The following is a 23178-nucleotide window of genomic DNA, read 5'->3' on the forward strand; positions in this document are numbered from 1 at the left end:
TGCCATTTGGGTTTACCAATACCCTTGCTACCTTCCACCTCATGTGTGCCATCTTAAAGGACATGCTTAGAAACTAGTTGGAGGTATTCATTAATGACTTATGCATACACACCAACTAGAAAGAGCACTTATAAAAGCTAGAAATAGGCTTTGAACAGTGTAGGTAGTATGGTCTCCCACTGAACCCCTTAAAGTGCCAATTTTGGGTGAAGCACGATTTTATTTTAGAGCACGTTGTGTCAAGGAATGGGATAGCCATAGACTCCTTGAAAGTTGGCATAATTGTAGAACTTCCCCCTTTGATCAACTTCAAGGGAGTTCAATGCTTCTTAGGCCACACACAGGGTACTACCGGCAGTTTGAGCTGAACTATGTATTGATTGCTATACCTTTATACAAGCTATTGATAGTATTCGAGTGGACCAAACAATATCAGCAAGCCTATGAAAGGTTTAAACAGGCTCTAACTTCAGCCCCTATCTTAAGATCCACTGAGCTTTGTTAACAGACAACTCATTAATACAAAAATGAACTATTTCACAATAGATAAGAAAGGGTTATCCATGGTATTCACCATAAAGAAGTTTAGACACTATCTTCTAGCAATACCCTTTACCTTCTTTCTGGATCATCAAGCATTGTTTTATCTTGTGAACAAACCATGTGCAATAGGATGCATTATTTGATGGTTACTTCTACTTTTGGAATTTGACTTCTCTGTGATAGTGTGCAAAGGTAAACATTACTATATGGCAAATCACATGTCCCACATACCCACAAGTGAAGTGACTGGAAAGGGCATCATTGATGACCTACCAAATGCACATCTTTTTAGAATGTCCAGTGAGAATGAGATTTGTTTAGAGCAGATCTCACACTCTATTGAGCAGATGATATAGTCCACATCTTAGAGAATGGATTGCCTAAATGACCCATAGCAAAAGCTAGATTAAGGAGACTACTCTTGAATATCCAACCCTATCAGTTGATTACCGCGGTCGATTGTATTGGTTAGGATAGGATGGACTCTTAAGGAGATGTGTCTACAAACATGAAATGCATGATGTGCTCACAGAAGCACATGACGAGATTGCTGGAGGACATTTCAATGGAGACACCATAGCATGCAAGATGCTCCAATCTCAATTGTGGTGGTCTACACTATTCCGCGATGTAGCTAAGTTTGTGAAGCACTGTGACGAGTGCCAATGGACCAAAGTCCCTATTTGTAAGGACAAAATGGAGTTGACCCTGGTGATTGCATGCCAACCATTCGAGAAATAGAAAATTGATTTCATTGGTCCAATCTTCCCTATAGCACAATACTCACAAGCCAAGTACATCATTGTTGCCACAGAGACTATCTCACTAAGTGGACGAAAGCTCAAGCAACTCGCAAAAATGATACTAGGACCACGGCTAAGTTCCTTTGGGAGCAATTAATCTCACAGTTTGGTTATCCCATAGAGTTCATCAGTGAGACCAAGGCACACACTTCATCAATAAAGTAATTACTCACTTGTTATCCACCTTTCTAAGATTGAGAATAGTAGCCCCATGAGAGATGGGAGGGCAAAGAAGCATGGATAAATTGGTTGGTAGAGCTACAATGCCTATTTGAGACTTGTCTCATTACAACCCATGCTCTAATCTGTAAGAAGGCATGATGCAAGAGTTGGTTCGACAAGCACGTCAGACAATGATACTTCAGGAAAGGAGACCTAGTTTTGTTGTATTCTATTAAGGGCATCCACCTTGCCATAGGAAATGTTTGAATAGTAATGGCTTTTAGCAAGGGCACCACAATCATCCAAAAGCTTGTAGTGCCACGGGTAGTTAAACCTAGTATCAATCCTAATGAGAGGGGTAGTGCACCACAACATACACCCATGGTGAAGTCCCACCAACATCAAGATACCACAACCAAAGCTATGATCAAAACAATCAAGTGGGTTCCCAAGCATAGACCATAGCCTCACAAATGCAAATCATTTGGAACTCATAGTTTCCATGCCTCACACTTTAGACATAAATAGAGGAGTTGGCACTCCTATAATTCACATGTGACTAGGCCATGCTAGGTTCCAAAAGCCCTATTGCATGTCCAAGGCTACTATAAAGGTAGCACCTTGGTGCGGCTGCCTAAACTCTCAAGCGGCATGTATGATCCTCCATCTCATGCTTCAAAAAATAAGGCTCAGAAACGTAAATCAAAACATGGTAGGGAAAAAACAAAGAGGAAGGGTGCTCAATCCATGAGTGTTCCAATGGTCTATCGACCAAAAGCTCAACCAAGCGTCAATTAGCACACCCAATTGTTAATGAGCTCCTGCCTAATGACTATGATCACCACTACAAAAACTGACAACAAAGCGTCATTTGCAGAAGAGATGATTACCAACAAAATCTCATGAGAACAAGCCTTAAGCCAACACTTAATCACATCCTACAAAAAGAGCCAAATTCCCATGCCACCACAAGAACTTGCTAAGCTCCAATGATTAGTTGAGTGTGAGTCCAATTTCTTACATGGGTGGTATACTCTACGCATATCATGGGCTCAAGAGGAATTTCAAATCATGAGCAACATGGAGCAATGATGTACCATCAAGACTTTCGAGTATAACCAGACCAATAGGCCCCAACTTCATTTAGGGTATTAGCCATGACAAGAAATCAGTCATTAGACGATAATATCATGCTACATCCATACTTGGATAGAATCCTAACCAAGGAGGAACTCCACATTGCAAGCCAAATCAACTCAGGTGACCCGATGTATTGACTTACATCACACAAGGACATTCGTCATAGGATATGGAGTATCATGCGATACTAAAGTATAACCTAAAGTTTTATGAGTGACTCTTGAAACAGTAAGACATCACGGACGCACTAAAGCCCTCACACCTTTACTTCCACAATCCTAGGAAGGATTTTCATTGTTTCCAAGGGGAAGGGGGTAAAGTGGAAGGTGAATGAAAAATCGAAATAGAAGTTGAACTTCAAAGAAAAGGATGAATGGAATTTTCTTATTCGCTTAGTAAAAATGCTCCATGAAGTTCTTGTGTGAAATGTATGGATCGATTGATGTGGAAAACCTCATTTCGTGAGTTTTACATTTCATCGTCTGCTTAGCCTAGAAATTGTGGAGAAGGCCTTGGGGCGACAAGCCAGAGAAGAGGTCAAAGAGAGATGTCTATGGATGTTGGGAATGGACAAGAAGAAAGTCAAGAATGATGGAATCAAGACTTGGTTGATATCCTCAAACCCACCACATCAGAATGCAAGTGAAGATGGTCCGCACCCTCTTCTCGAGTCAAATGTATAATGTCCTCAATAGAATAAGAGTGCCCTTGCTTGAAAGCGTTGTAGCAAACGCACTAGATGAGGTGAACTAGAATGTGTATGTCCAAAAAACAATCCAAGCATTAGCAAAGGTGCTCACAACAGTGCCAAAGGCAGTAGGGGGAGAATCTCTGGCTCCAACAATGGAGTCAGAAAAGGAAAAAACCAACGTCCCAAGGCATCAACCGTAGGGTTCGAAGAGGTGCTGACAGCTATAATCCAAGAATCCTTGGGGGAAGTGGAAAGAAAAGAAGTAGTAGAGAAAACCCTTAAACCATCACCAATCCAAGAGGAGCATTGCTCCCCCACTCCAATGAGCTCTCCGGCGTGTTCTCAGTAGAAGAGCAAGGGAAGGAAGAATTCAACAGAAATCAACAGGAAAAGGTAGAACAAGCTACTAAGGAGAAAGAAATCAACCACACCACTTAGCAGCAGTAAGAAGCCTCAAGTGAAAGGACAGTCAATGACAAATAGCAAGTCTCAAAGCCGTCAAGCCAAGGAGGAAGAAGAAGGATCACGCTAAAAATCCCTATGAGGAGAACCCAATCCACCACTGAAGAAAACAAGGAACTGCAAAAGGTGGAAGAGGAATCTAGGAGACTTGAAGAGGAGTGCAAGAAGAAACAAGAGGAATAGGAAAAAATACTAAGACAAGAGGAGGAGTAGATAGCATTGGCCATTAGAATATCAATGGAGCAACCCTCCCAATCTCAGGAGTTAGCTATGATGTGCCCCACACGAGAGGACATGCCAAGCATAAGTGTTGCTACAGAAGAGGTGAGACAAAGACCAATGGTGGCGGAAGGCAAGAGAAAGGCTCCTCTGCATGCACTCCCACCGATGATGGCCCCCTTACCCACTTCAACATAAGGAACCACTGAGGGGGCAGCTAATGAAAGCAATGTTATAGCTTGGGTACAGTATCTCATGAGAAAAGTGCAAGAACTCACACCTGCACCAAGCGAAGGAACCCCACTTCTAGGAACTAAAAGGCCAATAAGTAGCAATAGAGCTGATGCTAAATCCCGCCAAGGGCCAAAGGCACCCCACCTGGAATTATCAACTACTTCAGTGTCCTCAGCCATGTGCAACACGAAAGAGTACAATGAGCTAGTAAAAGAACTATAGAGCCAACTTGACAAGATGTCTAAAGAGAACAAGGCCACACTCGCGCTGAGCTGGAAGAAGAAAACAATGCCTTCGTAATCTACCACCTACAAAAAACAAGCCAAATGACCATAATAACTAGGGAGGTGATGGTATTAAAAGAATATTTAAATGCAAGGTAGGGCACGAAGAAAGTCTAAAAGACTTATATGATGAAGAAAGAGAAAGTTGCATTGCTCTAGAGGCACAATGCACTCTCGTACCTCAGGACATGCAATGCCTTGAAGAAGAGGTTGGTAGATTGAAGCAACAAAGAGAACATCAATCAAAAGAACTACAAGAAGCAAAGGCACAAAGTAAGCAAGAAGCAAGGAGAAAGATGGCAGAACTACATAACCAACTCCAAGCATCTCTTTGTGAGCAACCAATCCTAAAGCTACAAGTAGAGTGCCGAAACCAAGAAAAAGAATAAACAAATATATTATAGTGAGAGAAAAAGCATGTCATTACTACCCTAGCCTAATACTAGTACCAAGTTTTGGAGTAGATGAAAGAGAAGGTGGAAGAATGGGAAGCCATGAATGAGGATAGAATTGAAGACTTAGCTTACCGATTGGCCCATTCAATGAGTGAATGCCTCATGGGAAAGAGCAAAACCGCATTGGTAGAGACGGGGATGCTGGAGTAGCAAAGAGCCTCTTTAAAACATAGTGCTAAATGTAACTAAGTTAAGAGAGAAAGAGACAATTGAGGAAGTTAAAAGGAAATTAGAGCTGGCAAGAAGAGCGTGTAAGCATGGACTTCGTGCCAAGGCACCCAAACCTAGCACCAACTTAGGAGTAGAGGAGAAAAGAGCCCATTTGATCACAACTGGATTAACCATGCAAGAACTCAAATCGCTAGGGTTTGGGGAGCCAGAGCAACAAGCACAACCTCTCCCTAAATAGCCAAGGGAGCCATTCCATGAAGAGGGACTAGACTTTGAGCATGACCACATTGAAGAAGAGTAGTCGCATGAACCAAGCTCCCCACAAAAGCCTACTGTAGAGGAAGAGCAGTTATCGCCCCTCTTTTTTTATATTAATATAGGAATAGATAGTTGCACAATGACCCGCCTTATGATGAGATCCACCTTGTTACCAGCATTTTGTATGAGCTTATTAGAAAGTTATGAGTGACAGTAGATTCACTAGGTGGAACCATCCGTTTTTTTCATTTATGCCCCTCAATGTAAGAGTTAACTTGAAGGGCTATATACAAAGTAAGGCCTTCCTAAGAAAATCCCTTAAGCATTGGCCCCTACCCATGAACGAGATGCCACTTAATGTGCTCCCTTGTAAAAATTTTTTAAAAGAAAAAGAAAAAAAAATTAAAAGAAGTGAAAATAATAGGAAACAAAAATGAAATCCCTCCATTTGCATTCTATGAGTGTCACAACCACTACACCTAGGGACCACGCTAGCCCCTCCCCCACTTCACAACTTAGGGTACATCAAGGGCAAAACATTTTGACAAGACCTATCTCCCTAAGTCACTCACATCACCTTTCTTTACACAAACTAGGTCCTCAAGTGTGGGACAACACCTTAGGCTTACCTATGGTCACCTATGGTTTCGACCCATCTCCCAGTTTCACTATCACTAGCACAGTGCACTGCTTCACAGAGCGTGCCCAACATGACCTACCTCTCTAAAGGCACCAAGAACCATTCCATACTGACCCTTAACATTTTCAATTCGTACCATTAAGTGCCATGGAATTGACACTCAATTAGGAGGGGGGTAATGTTAACCCTCGGAAGACTAAGACGGAAAAATCTGAAAAATCAGTCCCAAGGCAAGAGGAAGACGGAGGACAAAGATGCACTCAGAAAAATCTGAAGTCTCGAAAGCGCACAAAAATTCTAAATGTAAGAGGAAGCACACAAGTATAAGCGCGCACCTTATATTTTAGCAAGAAGAGCAGCATGCATATTGTAATTTATTTTGTAAAAGAGCAATAGGCTCTCTTCCGTGCAAGTTGTAAAGAATGAGAGGCACGGGCTAAGACCAATGCTAATAAGAATGAGAAAAAAGAGTAAAGAAATGGACAAAGACCAAACCAAAAAGGGGATGGCCGCCAAAGGAGGAGATAGAGCATGTATAAAAGTCAAAAAGTAAAGGGAGAAGCTCCTTCTTGGTGTGTGACCAAACTTGCTCTCTTCTTGCTTCTTGCTTCTTGCTCTTGCTTCATTTTTGTGTATGAGAAAGGAAGAGAGGGAGTGTGAGGGAGGAAGAGTATGTATGTGAGAGAGTGAGGGATCTTAGAGAAGCTCTTCTTCTCATCGCTTCATCATCTTCTTCTTCTCTTCTCCTTTCTCACATATATGGCTATGGAGATCGAAGCTTGGAGCTTGGAGGTGGAGCTTGTTTGAAAGCATGTCTTAAATCGTGGAGCTACTGGCGAATGCATGGGAGAAAGCAACTCAATCGGATTCAAAAAAAATCTCACTACATTTGTGTGGGAGAGTGCACACAGTTATGTGAGAGGTATCCATTGCTATTGGCTTGAAACGCTTGAAGCAATAAGCTGTCCATGGGTCTTGGCAATGTACTCACGAGACTGATGACATTTTGGTTCCATTGCCGAGACCAACGGATTCAAGCTTGAGTTTTGGTTCCATTACCAAGACCTGACGTACATCAAAAAGATCAATATGGTCGCCGTGTGTAATTTGTTTCAAGTTTTGAATGTGGTTGCCAAGGTGCAAACTGGATGCACCAACTCTACAAAACGATGAAGTCTTATTATACCCGGACCGGACTTCTTCCCTTATACTTTTATAGCTTCTAGTGCCCATGCTATCATGAAGTCCTTGCATAATCCATGGCTAATCCACCACCCTATATTACTATGCGTCTGATGTCAAAATTGATGGTCTCTTTTAGTTGTCATCCCCTGAATATTATTTCAATCGCCAATCAAATCATCCTGTGAGACTAACAATTAGTCAAAATCTCCATCTCCAATGATTGGTTTTGCTAAAAACTGCTAAGGATGAGAATAAACTAAAGGGAGAGAATTTAAACTTTCATTGTGAGAAAGTGATAGAAATCAATTGTTGTCTTATTTAGACAACCATGAAAGCTATCTATACTAATAAAATATCCCAAATATAGTGTTACTTAATTGAAACAACCCTCTAATTGTTGTCATTTGCTATTGTAGTCTCTTCTAGACATGTCACCAGCTCTTGGAAGATCACCTACTTATTCAAAATAGTATGTTAACTATTACAACAATGGCAACCTTCTCTCTCTCTCTCTCTCTCTCTCTCTCCCCTTTGTCCAACTAGAATGACTCTCCTAATGTAAATACTTTTTTCACTTGCAATGGATAAATCTTACTAACTAGTAGCCTTCCAAAACTATTTTCAACCTTATCTATTTTCATTAAATTAATTTTCAAAATATTAATTTTATAATGAACTATGATTTTAATTTGACTAATCAACAATTAAAATAGCCAGACTAATTTATCACCCAAGTGATCCTAAGCACTCATTAGGCTAGAGCTACAATGAATGAACAAGTTAATTTTTATTTGTATTTTCTAATATCACTACTAATACTAATCACTAATTAAATACTCTAGGCCAAGTTTTGACACCGGGTACCACCTAGTACCTATCAAGCATAGCTTATTACAACTTTTTCCTTTAATACCAACTAATTTCTTGGAGTCCTTATCCCACATTGCGAAATAATTGACTTGCACATCACATGTTAAGTCATATTTGCACATTTGATTAACTCTAAATTAAATGCTAAGCAAGGTATTAAAATTTCTCGTCCTTATGACAAATATCAAGGATTATTAAACTTAGATACTCTCTCTCTCTCTCTCTCTCTCTCTCTCTCTCCATATATATATATATATATATATATATATATATATACACCATCACCACCCTCTAATACTCTATTAATAACCTTTTCTAGAGAATGTATTGTGACCGTCTATTTAATAAGGATATGTTCTTCTATAATTTAAACAGAATTGCAATTTAACTTGTCTAATACAAGTGCTCCAACATGTGAAAGAACAATGGACGGCAATCGTAGTGTAATGCAAAGTGCAACCTTTGCAAACTCACATGAACACATCAGAAAAGTCTCTGCTCGAAATCATTTCTCTAAACTAACTCCATTAAAATGTGATATTGTGATTCAATAAGGCAACAGTATATTGTCATCATACCATCCAGCACAACTAGTTATTATGTAATCCTATATTGGCTCTTTTAGCTACCTATACACAGGACAACAAAGATCAACCAAATACACCAATTAGGCTAGAAAGTGTAGGATACAAGTCAGGATAATAATGTGAGTAAAAATCTATTGTACATTTTACATCACACATTCAGCTCAGCCTGCAGTATCAAGGAGAGGAAAGCCTAGATTACCAACCACTGGATCCAACAAGAACCAACAAGAACTTTTTGTAGCTACCAGATGTATCTGATTGGATCATCTCCTCCAATGATTTCTTGTATTTCCGGATAAACTCAGACTTTATATACTGCATGTCCATCTCAGCACGTGTTACAATCACGCGGATAAGTGTTGCATCATCTGTTCCAATCCCCTTCATTGATTTGTATAATGCCTGCAAAGCATAATAAAGATCCTTCATCAGCCTTTCTTACAGCAAATGTGATGTTATATTCCATAAAAGACTTCACAGGATCAAGCCTCATGTGCCTTATTATGAATGCATCAACTTGCAGGACAAAAGCCTTGATGTTTCCATGACAACAAGTGGTGCAAATCATGCCAGTGTACATAAGAATTATCAGGTGGCATTCAAGATTGTCAACATACACGATTGGTTAGACCACTGAGGATCTATATAAAATAATGACTTGACTAGGGCTTGGGATTATTAACTTCACTTTTACTTCCACTAAAATCAGTATGAAGGTTTTTTATACTCAGCATGTGCTGACAGTGTCCTGCCACATAGCTGTCAATAATTGAGTGGTTACACATCTGAAGCACCATTCCTTTGAGTACTTTTTAGCTTCTAAGCAAAAAACTTACTTCTGTTGCCCTCGTAACAAAAGTATGAACGGGATCTCATGGCACACAACAGCATTTGGTGAGTCAGGAATTTTTTCTCAGTACCACTGAATGTAAAGAATACCTCATAATTTGATAGAAGTGGACAGAACTCTTCACTGAGTGAGAGTTAACAGATAACAGGAAAGAAATGGATCGAAATCATCTCTACAGCCAGCTGTGGAATGAGTATTCACATTAAATGCCCTATTTAATCAAGCACTAAAAGCCACTGATGGATCAAGTATGGCTCAAAGTTCAAAGAGGGTCACATGAAGCACAACCTCAAAAATACCAATAAACATGGCATATCCATCTTCAAAAAATTTCAGGGATCAGATATCTTGTATCACAGTATAGCCTGTTACTCATGTGGACTCACATCAAAAGCCATGAAGGCCACTAGAAAGAACACACAACAGAACACATGATACATTATTTCACAGTGCCATGACCATGGCCTTTCATCAACGTGAATATTACAATGTGAGAGTCGAAAATTAAATAGTTGTATGTCAATAGCAGTCAAAGTTTCATTGTACTCACAAAAGAAAAAGACAAGATAAATTAAGCTCACTTTTGCAAAGTACTTGGCAGGATAATGTACACATTTGATGATTGCTCGCAATGCATTCAGAAAATCACCGGAGGTTTCACGCTTCATGGCCTAGTCACATACAAGGTAGCAATTAAGGAAAGTCCTCACTTCAATGATCAAGTAAACCAGACCTGAAGAACAGGAAGAAAGACAGTACATAAGATGAAAGGAGTACACTTATGAAGGCTAGGAGAAGATTTGTCACTGCCATTTCAATGGGTGCTGACCATAAACCATGTTATGGAGGCCAGGAGAGGTTTGTTGTCACCTTTTCAATGTCATGACCATAAACTTGCTTGTAGATATTGAAAGAAGCATTCAACTGGGCGGCACTTCTCGAGCTTAATATGGTAATAATAGCTGCTTCATCAGTGCCTAATCTCCCTTCACCAGCTCTGTACAGTTCTTTTGCATCAGCCTGGGCGAGGCGCATGTCCACTTGAGGAATTTCTGGTCTGTGGTTGTTCAGGTATGCCAAAAGGAGCTGCAATTGATATATAATTTTAGAGAGGACTTGTGATTGGAATTGAGACAGAAATGCACACCATCATACTTCATTACAGATTCACCCTTTTGTAATCCCCACTTGTGTCAGTTCCAATATCTTCATCCAGAGACCGACGAAACTTCATATTGTAAGTATATCGAATGGCTTGCAGCTGTGATGATGTTCTTGTACATATCACCTCGATCAGTGCCCGATCCTTCGTTCCCCATCCCTTCAGAGCATCTCGCAGAATGATTGCATCCCTGTCTGCTGCATCTTCCATCCAAAGCAGCATGGCTCTCTTTGGCATCAAAAAAAGAAGCAAAAGTATTAAGAAGCAGGTATCATTCAAATACACAAAACTGCAGCATCTGAAAGTACCTCAAAATTGCCACGAAGCTCCGATTTCAACCTATCTAGAAGGTCCTGTTGATATAAGTTCTGGTAAATCTGGCGCAACTCATGCCGCTGAAGGTAGTTACGGTGACCAAGGATGTCTATAACCTTCTTGTCATCACAGCCGAAACCTGCTTGAGGCAAAATGCAAGACATCAGAAAAAGCAGGCAGAGAAGTGCTTAGTCATTCTTCATGTTATTCCTGTGTGGAGAGCTCTTGCAAGAGAGCTACCGCATACCTAGCCTGACACAATGGGGATGGGAACTACAGGTATCTCCCTGTACATGAGCTCATGATGTTATTGGAGTCCTCGGAATCAAGAAAAGGGGATTCATGTGTGGGGAAAATGTGCAAATGCCTTGTATAAGAGTTCTCAAAACGGAAAACTGAAAATTAAGAGGATATAATATTCTTGCTTTAGAATTTCAGTACCTGCACAGAAGTATATACACAGACAGACACAACCCCCCTTGCCCCCCGGCAGATGACCATGACCTTTATCAAACCATTTTAGAACTTCCATCAATCATTCAAGTGATTTTCAGGTGTCACAGTTACAGGTCCAAGCCAAAACAGTGAGCAGGATGCTTGGACAATTTCAGCACATTTGCAGCTAAGAAAGGTTGATTCTTTGAGAGTTCTAGTACATTGCGGTCAAAATCAAGTAAAATGGTAAGAGGAAGGATTAATTCTGTAATTCTACCACATTTGCAGTCAAATTCAAGCCAAAACGGTGAGAGGAAGGATTTAATTGTGTAATTCTACCATATTTGCAGCCAAATTCAAAGCAAAACAAGTGAGAGCAAGGACTGATTGTGTAATTCTACCACATTTGCAATCAAATTCAAGCCAAAACGGTGAGAGGAGGAATTTGATCGTGTAATTCTACCACATTTGCAGTCAAATTCAAGCCAAAACAGTGAGAGGGAAGATTTGACTGTGTAATTCTACCACATTTGCAGTCAAATTCAACCCAAAACAGTGAGACGAAAGATTTGATTGTGTAATTCTGCCACATTTGCACTCAAATTCGAGCCAAAAATGGTGAGAGCAAGGACCAATTATGTAATTCTACCACATTTGCAGTCAAATTCAAGCCAAGACAGTAAGAGGAAGGGTTTTCGCAGTCAAATTCAACCCAAAACAGTGAGACGAAAGATTTGATTGTGTAATTCTGCCACATTTGCACTCAAATTCGAGCCAAAATAGTGAGAGCAAAGACCAATTTATATCATTCTACCACATTTGCAGTCAAATTCAAGCCAAAACAGTAAGAGGAAGGGTTTTAGCTGGGAGGAAGGACCAATTCTGTAATTCTACCACATTTGCAGTCAGAATGAAGCCAAAATAATGAGAAGAAGGATCAACTGTGAATTTGCAATCAAATTCAAGCCAAAACGGTGAGAGCAAGGATCGATAGTGTAATTCTACCATTTGATTCTGTAATCCTACCGAATTTTGCAGTCAGATTCAAACCAAAACGGTGAGATGGAGGACCAACTCTGTAGTTCTACCACATTTGCAGTCAAATTCAAGCCAAAACAGTGAGGGGAAGGATTTGATTTGGTAATTCTACCACATTTGCAGTCAAATTCAAGCCAAAACGGTGAGAGGAAGGATCGATTCTGTAATTCTACCACAGTTACAGTCAAGTTCAAGCCTAAACAACATTTGCAGTCAAATCAAGGCAAATAGTGAGGGGAAAGACTGATTCTGTACCTTTGAAAGCGCGATGGAGGTCCGCGCAGTCTTGGGTTGGGTTTGGCAAAATGGAAGGGGTGGTGATCGTGGACATGGAGGAAGTAAGGAATGCAAAAATAATGTGCTGTGATGAGAACAATCAGAAGTCTCAGTGCAAGAAGAATCCTCCTCTCCTTCTTTTGCTTGAGGATCCTCTTCTTCTACTTCTTCTTCTTGCTTTGTGAGTCTCCTCCTTCTGTGTGTGTCCCCATCTTTCTGTGCGTTTCTGACGTACGTATGTTCCGCAGGCCGAGAGAGAGAGAGAGAGAGAGAGAGATCTCATTTATGAAAAAGAGAGAGAGAGAGAGAGATCTTTCCTAAAAATTTCTCATTACACATTCCCCTCGTTTTTGAAACGTCCTAGGGGCCTAACATATCCTAGGGGCTAAGACATATAGGGCTACCCAGGAGCGTTTGGAGCAGTCGTTAAGCCTTAAGGCATCTCTCTGGGTTGCTTGAGAAGCCAACTAGTGGATTTCAAACTCTACCTGTATGGGGTGCTTTGAGAGTATCTTATAACCAGTCAAAATTGGTATCATAATTATATATATATATATAGCTATGCCATGGGTACCCAAGTCGATGAGCATGTAGTAAACTAAAGTGAAGGTATCACAGGCACACTCTTCTCAACTTAACCTAGAACCTACCAACACTGACTAGGAGAGAGGCTCTGTGTGCAGTCATTTAAAACCTACCAATGAATGACTACCAGGTCATTTTAACTATAGTTAATCGATGCAGTACCTCCACTTTATTTTTGGAGGCATTGAATAACTCCAAAAGTTATGACACAAAAGTTAAATGTGGTTAAGTAAAACTATCCTTCCATTATGAACCTTAACTACACAAACTTATGGAAGTAGAATTTGCATGGGTGTGTCCTGGCTTATATTATTGTGTGTGTGTGTGTGCACATATGTATGTATGTAAACACACAATGCCACACAAACACACATTGCACGCATGTGGGACAAGTAAGCAATTCATGAGCATCTCAGTAGAATCCAAACACTTTTCAGTGTGACGAGGAACCATGACCAAACACGATGAGAAAAGCATCTTTAAAGGCTAAAACATCATGTGGTAAATATTTTTATTTAAAATTTTAGAAAGTTGATTAATGAGTTGTGTGAAGGCTTCACACATGCAAAAATGTGTCTATGCTTCACAAGTTCAAGCTCTGTTACCTCATGTATCTATGCTTCACAAGTTCAATTTAATAGTTTAATTAAAACTTCTAGACTTTATTATACGCATACACATACACATATACATACATACATACATGTGTGCACATGTCCTTATTTTGAGAAAATTTTCCAAAGTTAAAAATATAAGATTAATAACTAAAATGTCTTAAAATTGCTCCTAAATTTAAGGTATTGCAAAATTTTATCCAGTATTTTAAATAACCACTAAAAATATGCTAAATGCCATTATTTGTGGACATTGCAAACTTGCCTTACACCAACTTCAATGATTACACTTTAAAATTTTATGAAAAGTCTTTTGTGAACACAGGAGCATTTAAGATGTAGGATTTGGTCTTGGTTTAGTTATAATCTCCTTATTATATAGTCTGTTGACTAGACTTTTCATCAAGTCTAGCAAGTTGGAGAGCATAGATATTTAAAAGGAATGAAAAGTCAAAGAATGTGCTACATGAAACTCACTTTAATTGCAAGATTTCAAGAAAGTCAAATCATTTCTGAATACATAATCTTTATCAAGAATCCAAATCCCATACCTATGGAAAATTGATAAATAAGCATTCTTTTCTTTAGTCCCATAGTGTTCAAATGAGGGTAAAGTTTTGGAAAACATGATAAGTTCCAACAATGGCACATCATGTTTTATTTTGAACCAAGTTAAGCCAATCCCCTTATCAACTTAAGGGTACAAAAGTTTGCTTTAATAAATTGTGAATAATATAAGCTTTGTATTAAAGAAATATAGAAAATTTCTTTTAGCATATGTGCTTTTACATAAGCATCAATGAATGTTTGTAGTACTTTAAAATAAACACCACTAGGGAGATGATTTGAATGTGGTATTGGATATGGAGGATGCATCAATGTCTTCCTCCAAATTTGATGAGGAAGAACTAAGGTCTTGGAGTCAAGCTAAAGAGAACCTTAACCTTGTGGACCTGAAGGAATTGATGCAAGAGATGTAAGTGAAAATGACTTTCAACTCACTTAGCCATGCTAGCTATTAGGATAGGATCAACCGATGGTATAGTACAAAACAAGGGGTTTGAATTCCTCTTATGACTTTATTGGTAGTGGATTTTAAAATGGCATGCTTGTCATCTTGGTTCTTAGCCAAGTTGTGGAAAGAAAATTCCCTTGGAGAGCATAAGATGCACATAGCCCACACAAGACACTTCAAGAAAAAAACCTTTTGAATATTTGGTGAAAGAAGAGATCTCTAAATTGAATGAAAGCTTACAAAATGGCAATGTTGACTGTTGGAAGGGCTTCATAGCAATGATGCAACAATGTATCTACTTACAATGAACTTGGATTCAAATATGGAACAAGAAAGTAATGTGGACAGAGACCACTCTAGAGTAAGTAGCAAGAAATGCAAGCGCTTGATAATTGAATGCAAAGGAGATTCAATTAAGGTAGGGTAGGCGAACGTGTTCAAAAGTCTCTTCATGCTGCAAAAAGAAATTGAGCCATGGATGTTTGACCAGAAAGATATTGTTTGGATGTGTCAAATGCATTTTGAAGGCCTCTATGGAAAAGAAGAAGGGCAAAGAGCTAAAGAAGGGTAGAAGGCCACAAAGATACTACTCGGATAGGTAAGTAAAGTTGTGAATGAGCACGAAAATGCCATGCTATGCAATGAATTCTCTAAGGAGGAGCTATTCAATGCACTAAAGAAGACAGGGAAAAAGAAATCTCTTAGCTCTCATTAATAGATCTTGGGCTGAAGGGAAGATTTTTGCATCGTGGAAGAAAAGCATCATCAAACTAATACCAAAGTAGTAGCAATGTACTAAGTCAAGTAATTGGAGACCCATTTCCTTGCTTGGGGTATTATACAAATTGATGGCCAAAAGCTTTACCAATAAGGCTAAAGCACATCAATAATCATCAATATAGTTTCATTAAAGGGAGATCTCTTTTGGAAAATGTTCTAGATGCATTAATGTGGTGGCTGAGTGGACAAGGAAATTTGGACAAAAGTTAGTGCTTTTGTAGAGCTCGATGTAAAAAAAGCATTTGATAAGGTACGGTGGACCTACATCAAGAGACTAATGGAGAAAATGGTGTCCGCAAATAAGATTGCCAACTTGCCCTTCTTTCTAGCTGAAGGAACCAACGCACAACTTACTTTCAATGGCACATTACTTCAGGAACTTGAGGTGGATATGGGAGTGTGTAAAGTTGTCTGGTCAACCTAACACTATTTAGGATTGCCACATGTTGGCATCAAATATATAGGCAAACAAATTTAGGACAAGGGTTTCCAAATTATTTGATGATGATGCTAGGAGTAACCAAAGAGAATAAAGAACAAGCTTGTGAGCTTCAAAGTACTTATGAAAAGGCTGATGGACTTAATATCAACTATGAGAAATCAACACTTATCAATGTATCTGAGGAGGATCTAGCTAATTTAGGATGGAAGGAAAAAGTCACCAGGGCAAGTTATATGTCTAGATACTTATGGCTTTCAATAGCGATTGACATCAAAGAGAAAGATCATGCCAATTGGGTGCTAGATAAGGTTGGTAGGAAAAATATGGATTGTTGGAGTTAAACAACCTAGTCTTTGCACATGAGATTTAAGATCTTGCAATGCTCCATCTACCCTATTATAAGATTCTGAGCAGCTTTGATCAATTAGATCATAGGGATGGAAAAGACATGGGATAGGATGATTGGTACCCTAATAAAGAAGGCACATAGTTCCAATTGCTATGTAAAGTATCAAGAAGAAGCTAATCAATGGGGAATTGCTATGTAAAGTATTAAGAAGAAACTAATCAATGGGGAATTGCAATTGATTAGTGTCCAAAGGAAGGAACAATCTACATGCAAAGCTATTATGCAAAATCTAGAAAGATGAGCTTTCGTGGGTTGAGATGATGCAATAAATTCTATGGTAGGATAACAAAAAATGTTGTGTGTCTTGGAAATTAATTGTAGAAGATATACTAGTGACATATGTGATCAAAAAAGTTGGCGCCACCAACATCATCAAGGGAATCTCAAGTCTTGGAATCAAGTTTTAGGTAAGGCTTAGAATGATGTCAGATTAAGGTCACTCCATCTAAATGAGAATATATTTTGGTCATGGTCTATCATGCCACCACTAGCTAAAGTGGTTGGAGGAAGAGGGAGAAGGTTGGCTAAAGATGGATATGCAAAGGCAAGTATTGGATTAGTGATGACAACATATTGATCTCCTTTTAGGAGGGGAGTAACATTAGAATTTGTGGAAGATAACTAAATTCAATTGGATTGTCATCAACAATAGTAAGTGTGCAAGGCATAAGGAAAAATAAAATGAATAATGGTGAAGTGGATAGGGTGCCACTGATGCTAGGAGGCATATTCTACGATGGATTTCGTGAGGTTTTGCGGTGGATTCTGTAAAATTTTATTATTACTGGGGCTCATACACAAGGTGGATTCTTTGCGCGAAAAGTCGATGGGGACGCCTATCCTTTTCGGGCGTTTTGTTAATTTAATGTGTAAGTGGGTGATTCCATAGCGGGCGATTTCGCAAAATACATATTTAAATTAATAAATGTTTATGAGTTTAGAGTGCGCACTCGTAATAAATTAAGGTTAGGATTGATTTCTAGCCAATTTATTTTTGTAGCTGAAGACTACTAGCTATTCACTTTTGTCGGTTTAATTGTATTATTTTTCTAACAATTGTGAATGCTTCAGTTGATGTGTAGAGCAAGCAGCGGTGGCAGTGGAAAGCATTGGAGGATAGTGTGTATTCAAATTATCATCAATTTTTTATGGGCGCGTATCTTAGGCATGGCGCCTATATTTTGTCGCGCTTATTTATTAAAGCGTTTGATATTTATTTATTATTTTTGTATGCGCATGGGCGCACGATTTAAATATTTGTATTGGACATTGTATTTGGGTACCGCCTGACTTCTTGGGCGCCCAATAGCTTAAATTCTTTAGTGGCACAAAAGCTAAAGCGTGCTATTTTGTAAATTGGGCTATTATTTGAGCTTGAAGATGAATAATATATAAAATACATGCTTTGTGGAGCACTCACACAAGGCATAGGGGGAGATTGCACCCAATTGGTCTCTTGTTCATGTCGTGCAAGCTTCCTTCATTGGTTTTTGTGTAAAAAGTAGAGTTCTTTTGTTCTTGGGGACCTTCTGACGCTCACTACGTGCACATACGGCGACCGATCTGTGCACTAGCCACATATCAAAATAAATGGAAAAAGAATAGCTAATGGCCATATTACCAAGAAATGTGGGGATTTAATATTATTAAGAAATACTTGTATGAGGTGTTTGGGAAACTATGGACGCTCAAACTACTAGTTAAAGATAAGGTATTTGCATGGAGGGTGATGTTAAGAAGCATTCTCACCAAAGAAAAGTTGGAGAAGAAAGGTCTATTGGATGACAAGTGCATATTTGGTTAGAAGGAAACTCGTAAGCGCACCTTTTAGATCCCTTCTAGAATGGATGCATTGAGTCTCAACTGTGGCTAAATATGGCATTCCTTGAAGGAAAAGATGTCCTACATTATCCATAAGTTAGAATCTTCACCCTACAAAGAACCTTGCATGCTAGACTTAGGTTGATCTTTAAAGGGGTTCAACTAGATCCGGATGCTAGAGTCATAGTATTCAAGGTTAAATGGTTTTGGAAATTTGTCTATAAAATGGGGACATTTTGGTGCGCAGATCGGTCGCAGTATGCTCACGTAGTGAATCCTGAAAGGTCCCCAAGAACAATGAACTCTACCTTTTTGCACAAAAAACAATGTAAAAGCATGAACGACAAGAAGCAAGAGACCAATTGGGTTCAATCTCCCCCCATGCCTTGTGTGAGCGCTTCACAAAGCATGTATTTTATGTATATTTCCATCTTCATGCTCAATAATAGCCCAATTTACAAAAATATGACAAGCTTTTAGCTTTTGAGTTTGCTTTCTACAAAAATAGGAAATAAAGCTAATGGACGGTGCCCATAGAGTCTGGCACGCCCAATCTCAATGTCCAAATAGAAATAACATATCCGTGCGCATAGGCACATACAAAATAATAATCAATAATCAATGCCTCAATAGACATAACAAAATATAGGCGTGGCACCTATCAAAATATAATCCAAAGATCGAATACTCGCGAATACTCGCTAGACTCCAATGCTTTCCTCCGCCACTGCTGCTATCTCTACACATCAACTGAAGCATTCACAATCATTAGTAAAATAATACAATTGAACCGACAAAAGTGAATACCTAGCAGTCTTCAGCTACATAAATAAATCAACTGGTTAGAAATAAATCCTAACCTTAATTTATTACGAGTGCGCACTCTAAACTCATAAACGTTTATTAATTTAATATGCATTTTGCGGAATCACCCGCTATGGAATCACCCATGTACACACTAAATTAATGAAACGCCCGAAAAGGACAGGCGTCCCCATCAACTTCTCGCACAAAGAATCCTCTTTGTGTATGAGCCCCGGTCATCTAAGTTTATGGAATCCACCGTAAAACCTCACGGAATCCACCGTGGAATATGCCTCCTGGCATCATATCCCCGGGGTGGGATAGCAATTGACCTCAATTGCTATTAGCTCATTGTGGAGCTAACAGAGTGGGGAAAGCATTTAAGTCTCTAGCGTGCATCCATTGTGCTTCCTCTACAGGATGGTTCTTGAATTTTACTAGATATCTAGAATACCTTCGGCCAGTTCTAGTGGTCATGTAATCAGTGTCTATGATGGCTTCTGGTTCAAGTATTTCAGTTTCTTCCTCTAATAAAGGTGGGTTTTCATAAACAGGGTGGATAGGTAATTGGCCTCTAAATGGTCTCAATAAACTAATGTGAAATGTATTGTGAATTTTCCAATGAGATGGTAATTCTAACTTGAATGCATTATCATTAATTTTATGAATGATTCTAAATGGTCCATAGAATCTAGGAGCTAATTTAACAACTGGATGTCTATCTACACTTTGCAGTCTACGTTTTTCTATTCTAAGCCAAACATAATCATCAACTTTGCAATTCATGGCTTGTCTTTTCTTGTTGGCTTGTTTGGTATATGATTGTTGGGCTTTAGCAATCATATCCTTAACCTCATCAAAAATACTATTATGCATACTAGCAATATCATCAGCACTCTGAATTCTATTAGACAAAGATGCAACAGGTGTAGATAATCTATATCCATAAATGACTTCAAAAGGTGCTTTCTTTGTAGATGTGTGCGGTGTATTGTTATATGCAAACTGTAATAAATGCAAATGAGTGTCCCATGTCTGAGGTTTAGAGATAGTATATGCACGTAAAAGATCTAAAATGGTACTATTTGTGGCTTCTGTTTGTCCATTTGTTTCTGGATGAAATGCAGATGAGAAATCAATCTTTGTGCCTAGATTTGCAAACAGTGTAATCCAAAAATTGTTACAGAATCTAGAATCACGATCTGAAATAATCACTTTTGGCAATCCATGGTTAGTAAAAACAGTTTTCAAAAATAACTGTGCTGCTTGTGATGCTGTTAAAGTTTGTGATGCTGTTAAAGTTTTCTTACATGGAATAAAATATGCTTGCTTACTAAATCTATCTACGATTGTCCAAATCATGTCATGGTTAGATTTAGTATTTGGTAAACCAGTAATGAAATCCATAGAAATATGTTCCCAAGGTTTAGATGGAATAGACAAAGGCATTAGTAATCCATACTGTTTACCATGATGTCTCTTTATTCTTTGACAAATCAAACATTCAGAAACGAAATTAGATACATCTGCATCCATATGCGGCCAATAAAAATCTTCAGTTAACATGCGTAATGTAGATATGATACCTCTATGACCTTGATATGGGGGACAATTAATTTCATTCAAAACAAAAGATCGAAATGGAATAGTAACACACAGTCTCTTTTCAAAAAACATAAATCCATCATTATATGACAATGAATCAACAGGAATGAAATTGTTTTGAATTAATTTTTGCCAATCAGAATGAAAAGTAATATCCTGGTGATATGTATCTTTCATAGCAATCAAAGAATCAAAAGATATGACAGAAATATTATGAATTGCAAGTCTTCTACTCAATGCATCAGCAACTACATTTTCTTTTCCAGGTTGGTATTGAATGATAGGATGAAAACTTTGAATGAAGGAAGCCCATTTGATATGACGGTCAGAAATTTGGGGTTGGCTAAGTAAATGTCTAATGCTTTGCTGGTCGGTCTTTATCATGAATTCTGAACCCATTAAGTAGTGTTTCCACTGTTTTAATGCTTGTACAACTGCTAATAGTTCTTTGTCATAAGTGGAATATTTCAGCTCAGAGGGTTTCAGCTTAGAACTAGAATATGCTATTGGATGATTGTCTTGCATTAGTACGGCTCCTATTCCTGATCCGCTAGCATCGGTCACAACTAGAAAGAATGGTCTATTAAAGTTAGGCAATTGTAGAACAGGGGCATTGGTTAATGCACGTTTCAGTAAGTCAAAGGATTTTTGCTGAGTTTCAGTCCATTGATAAACAATTCATTTCTTAAGAAGTTTGGTTAATGGTAAAGCAAGTAATGAAAAATTACGTACAAACTTTCTATAAAAACTAGCAAGACCAAGGAATGAGCGTAATTCATGCACATTTTTAGGAACAGGCCAATGCAATATTGCATCAATTTTCTTAAGATCAACTTTAATTCCTTCTTTTGATACAATATGACCTAAATACTCAATTTCTGTCTTAAAGAATTCACTCTTTTCAGGATTTGCAAACAATTGAATTTCTTTCAGTAATTGAAAAACTAATGATAAATGATTATAATGCTCTTTTTCACTTTGACTAAACACCAAAATATCATCAAAGAAAACAATCACACAATACTGATATTTCAGAAAGATACGGTTCATCATTCTATTGAAAGTGGCAGGTGCATTAGTCAATCCGAATGGCATGACTAAGAATTCGTAATGGCCAAACTGTGTTCTGAATGCAGTCTTAAATATGTCAGATCTATTTAGCCTCACCTGATGATATCCAGACTTAAGGTCAATTTTACTAAATATAGAAGATCCTTGCAGTTTGTCCATAAGGTCATCAACTCTAGGTATAGAATACCTATTCTTTACAGTGATTTTATTTAATGCTCGGTAGTCAATACACATACGATAAGTATTATTCTTTTTCTTGACTAAGAGTACAGGTGCACCGAATGGAGAACTGCTAGGTCGAATTAAACCTCTATTTAGTAATTCTTCAACTTGACTCTGGATTTCTTTTTGCTCTATTTGATTGTGCCTTTATGGTGCTTTGCAAGGTGGTTGTGTGCCAGGGATTAAATCAATCTTATGGTCTTCTGGTCGTGAAGGAGGTAAACCTGGTCGTAGGTCTTCTGCAAAACAATCCTTAAAATATGCAAGAAATTCCTTATGCCTAGGGTGCATATGATTTTTCTTTGCTTGCAATTCATTCACCCAAATGAGATATGATTTAGTACTCTTGCGTAATGCACGTTTTGCTTGAGTATGCGAAAGCAGTGGAAAAATATTAGATGCATGCATACCATATAATGTAATAGATTTTCCTTGAAAATTAATATTCATTGTGTGTGTGGAATAATCTATATTTGGATTATGCTGGTGTCTCCAAGGCATTCCTAAAATAATGTCGCTTGACTGTAATGGAACAACTAAGAAATTTCTTCTTTCAATATATGAACCAATTTGAATCTCTAAATCTTGAACTTCTTGTGTGCCATTGTACCTAGTGCCTAAAAATGCAGCTTTTATGCGATAATGCGTAGGTACAGTCTGTAATTTCAATTCCTTTACCAATTTTGCTGAAATAAAGTCATGAGTACTACCGTCATCATGCAAGATAGTTCTTTCATTTCCATGCACCAAACATTTCATAGTCAATAATGAATGTGGAGTAGGCATACCTGGTAAAGTGTCGGAAGTAGTAGTAGTATCATCCTCATCTTCAGTGAAATCAGGCATATCCTCATGCTCGTCTTCGTCCATGGCTCCAAGATAGTTGATATGTGCTGGTGGCTTCTTTGAATGACAATTTGCTGCGAGATGCCCAGGTTGGTGACACTTATAACATACTATTGGTTTGGCTTTGGTTACATTATTTGCAATGGCTGGAAGTCTGGGTACATTTGGATTTGCTTGTGGAATA

At 38.5% G+C, this 23178-nt stretch overlaps 1 protein-coding gene across 2 annotated transcripts; it reads right to left on the minus strand.

The window, feature by feature from the left end:
* Positions 1-8797: 8797 nt before the first annotated feature.
* On the minus strand, positions 8798-13071 carry LOC148040914 (annexin D5-like). 2 transcript variants are annotated; one of them, XM_087673076.1, is made up of 6 exons: positions 12760-13070; positions 11025-11170; positions 10726-10944; positions 10425-10640; positions 10136-10225; positions 8798-9106 (listed from the first exon to the last, which is right to left on the minus strand). In XM_087673076.1, the coding sequence occupies exons 1-6, from the start codon at positions 12833-12835 to the stop codon at positions 8900-8902; spliced, it is 954 nt and encodes a 317-aa protein (XP_087529202.1). In that variant the 5' UTR covers positions 12836-13070; the 3' UTR covers positions 8798-8899. The 2 variants fall into 2 exon arrangements, with proteins under 2 accessions (XP_087529202.1, XP_087529284.1); XM_087673158.1 differs by lacking the exon at positions 10136-10225 and having other exon boundaries at positions 12760-13071.
* Between the last annotated feature and the right edge of the window lie 10107 nt (positions 13072-23178).

Source organism: Lygodium microphyllum, chromosome 1 (assembly GCF_053477565.2).
Source record: "Lygodium microphyllum isolate KBCC chromosome 1, Lygodium_microphyllum_v1.1.10, whole genome shotgun sequence".
In the NCBI taxonomy this organism is placed as follows: Eukaryota; Viridiplantae; Streptophyta; class Polypodiopsida; order Schizaeales; family Lygodiaceae; genus Lygodium; species Lygodium microphyllum.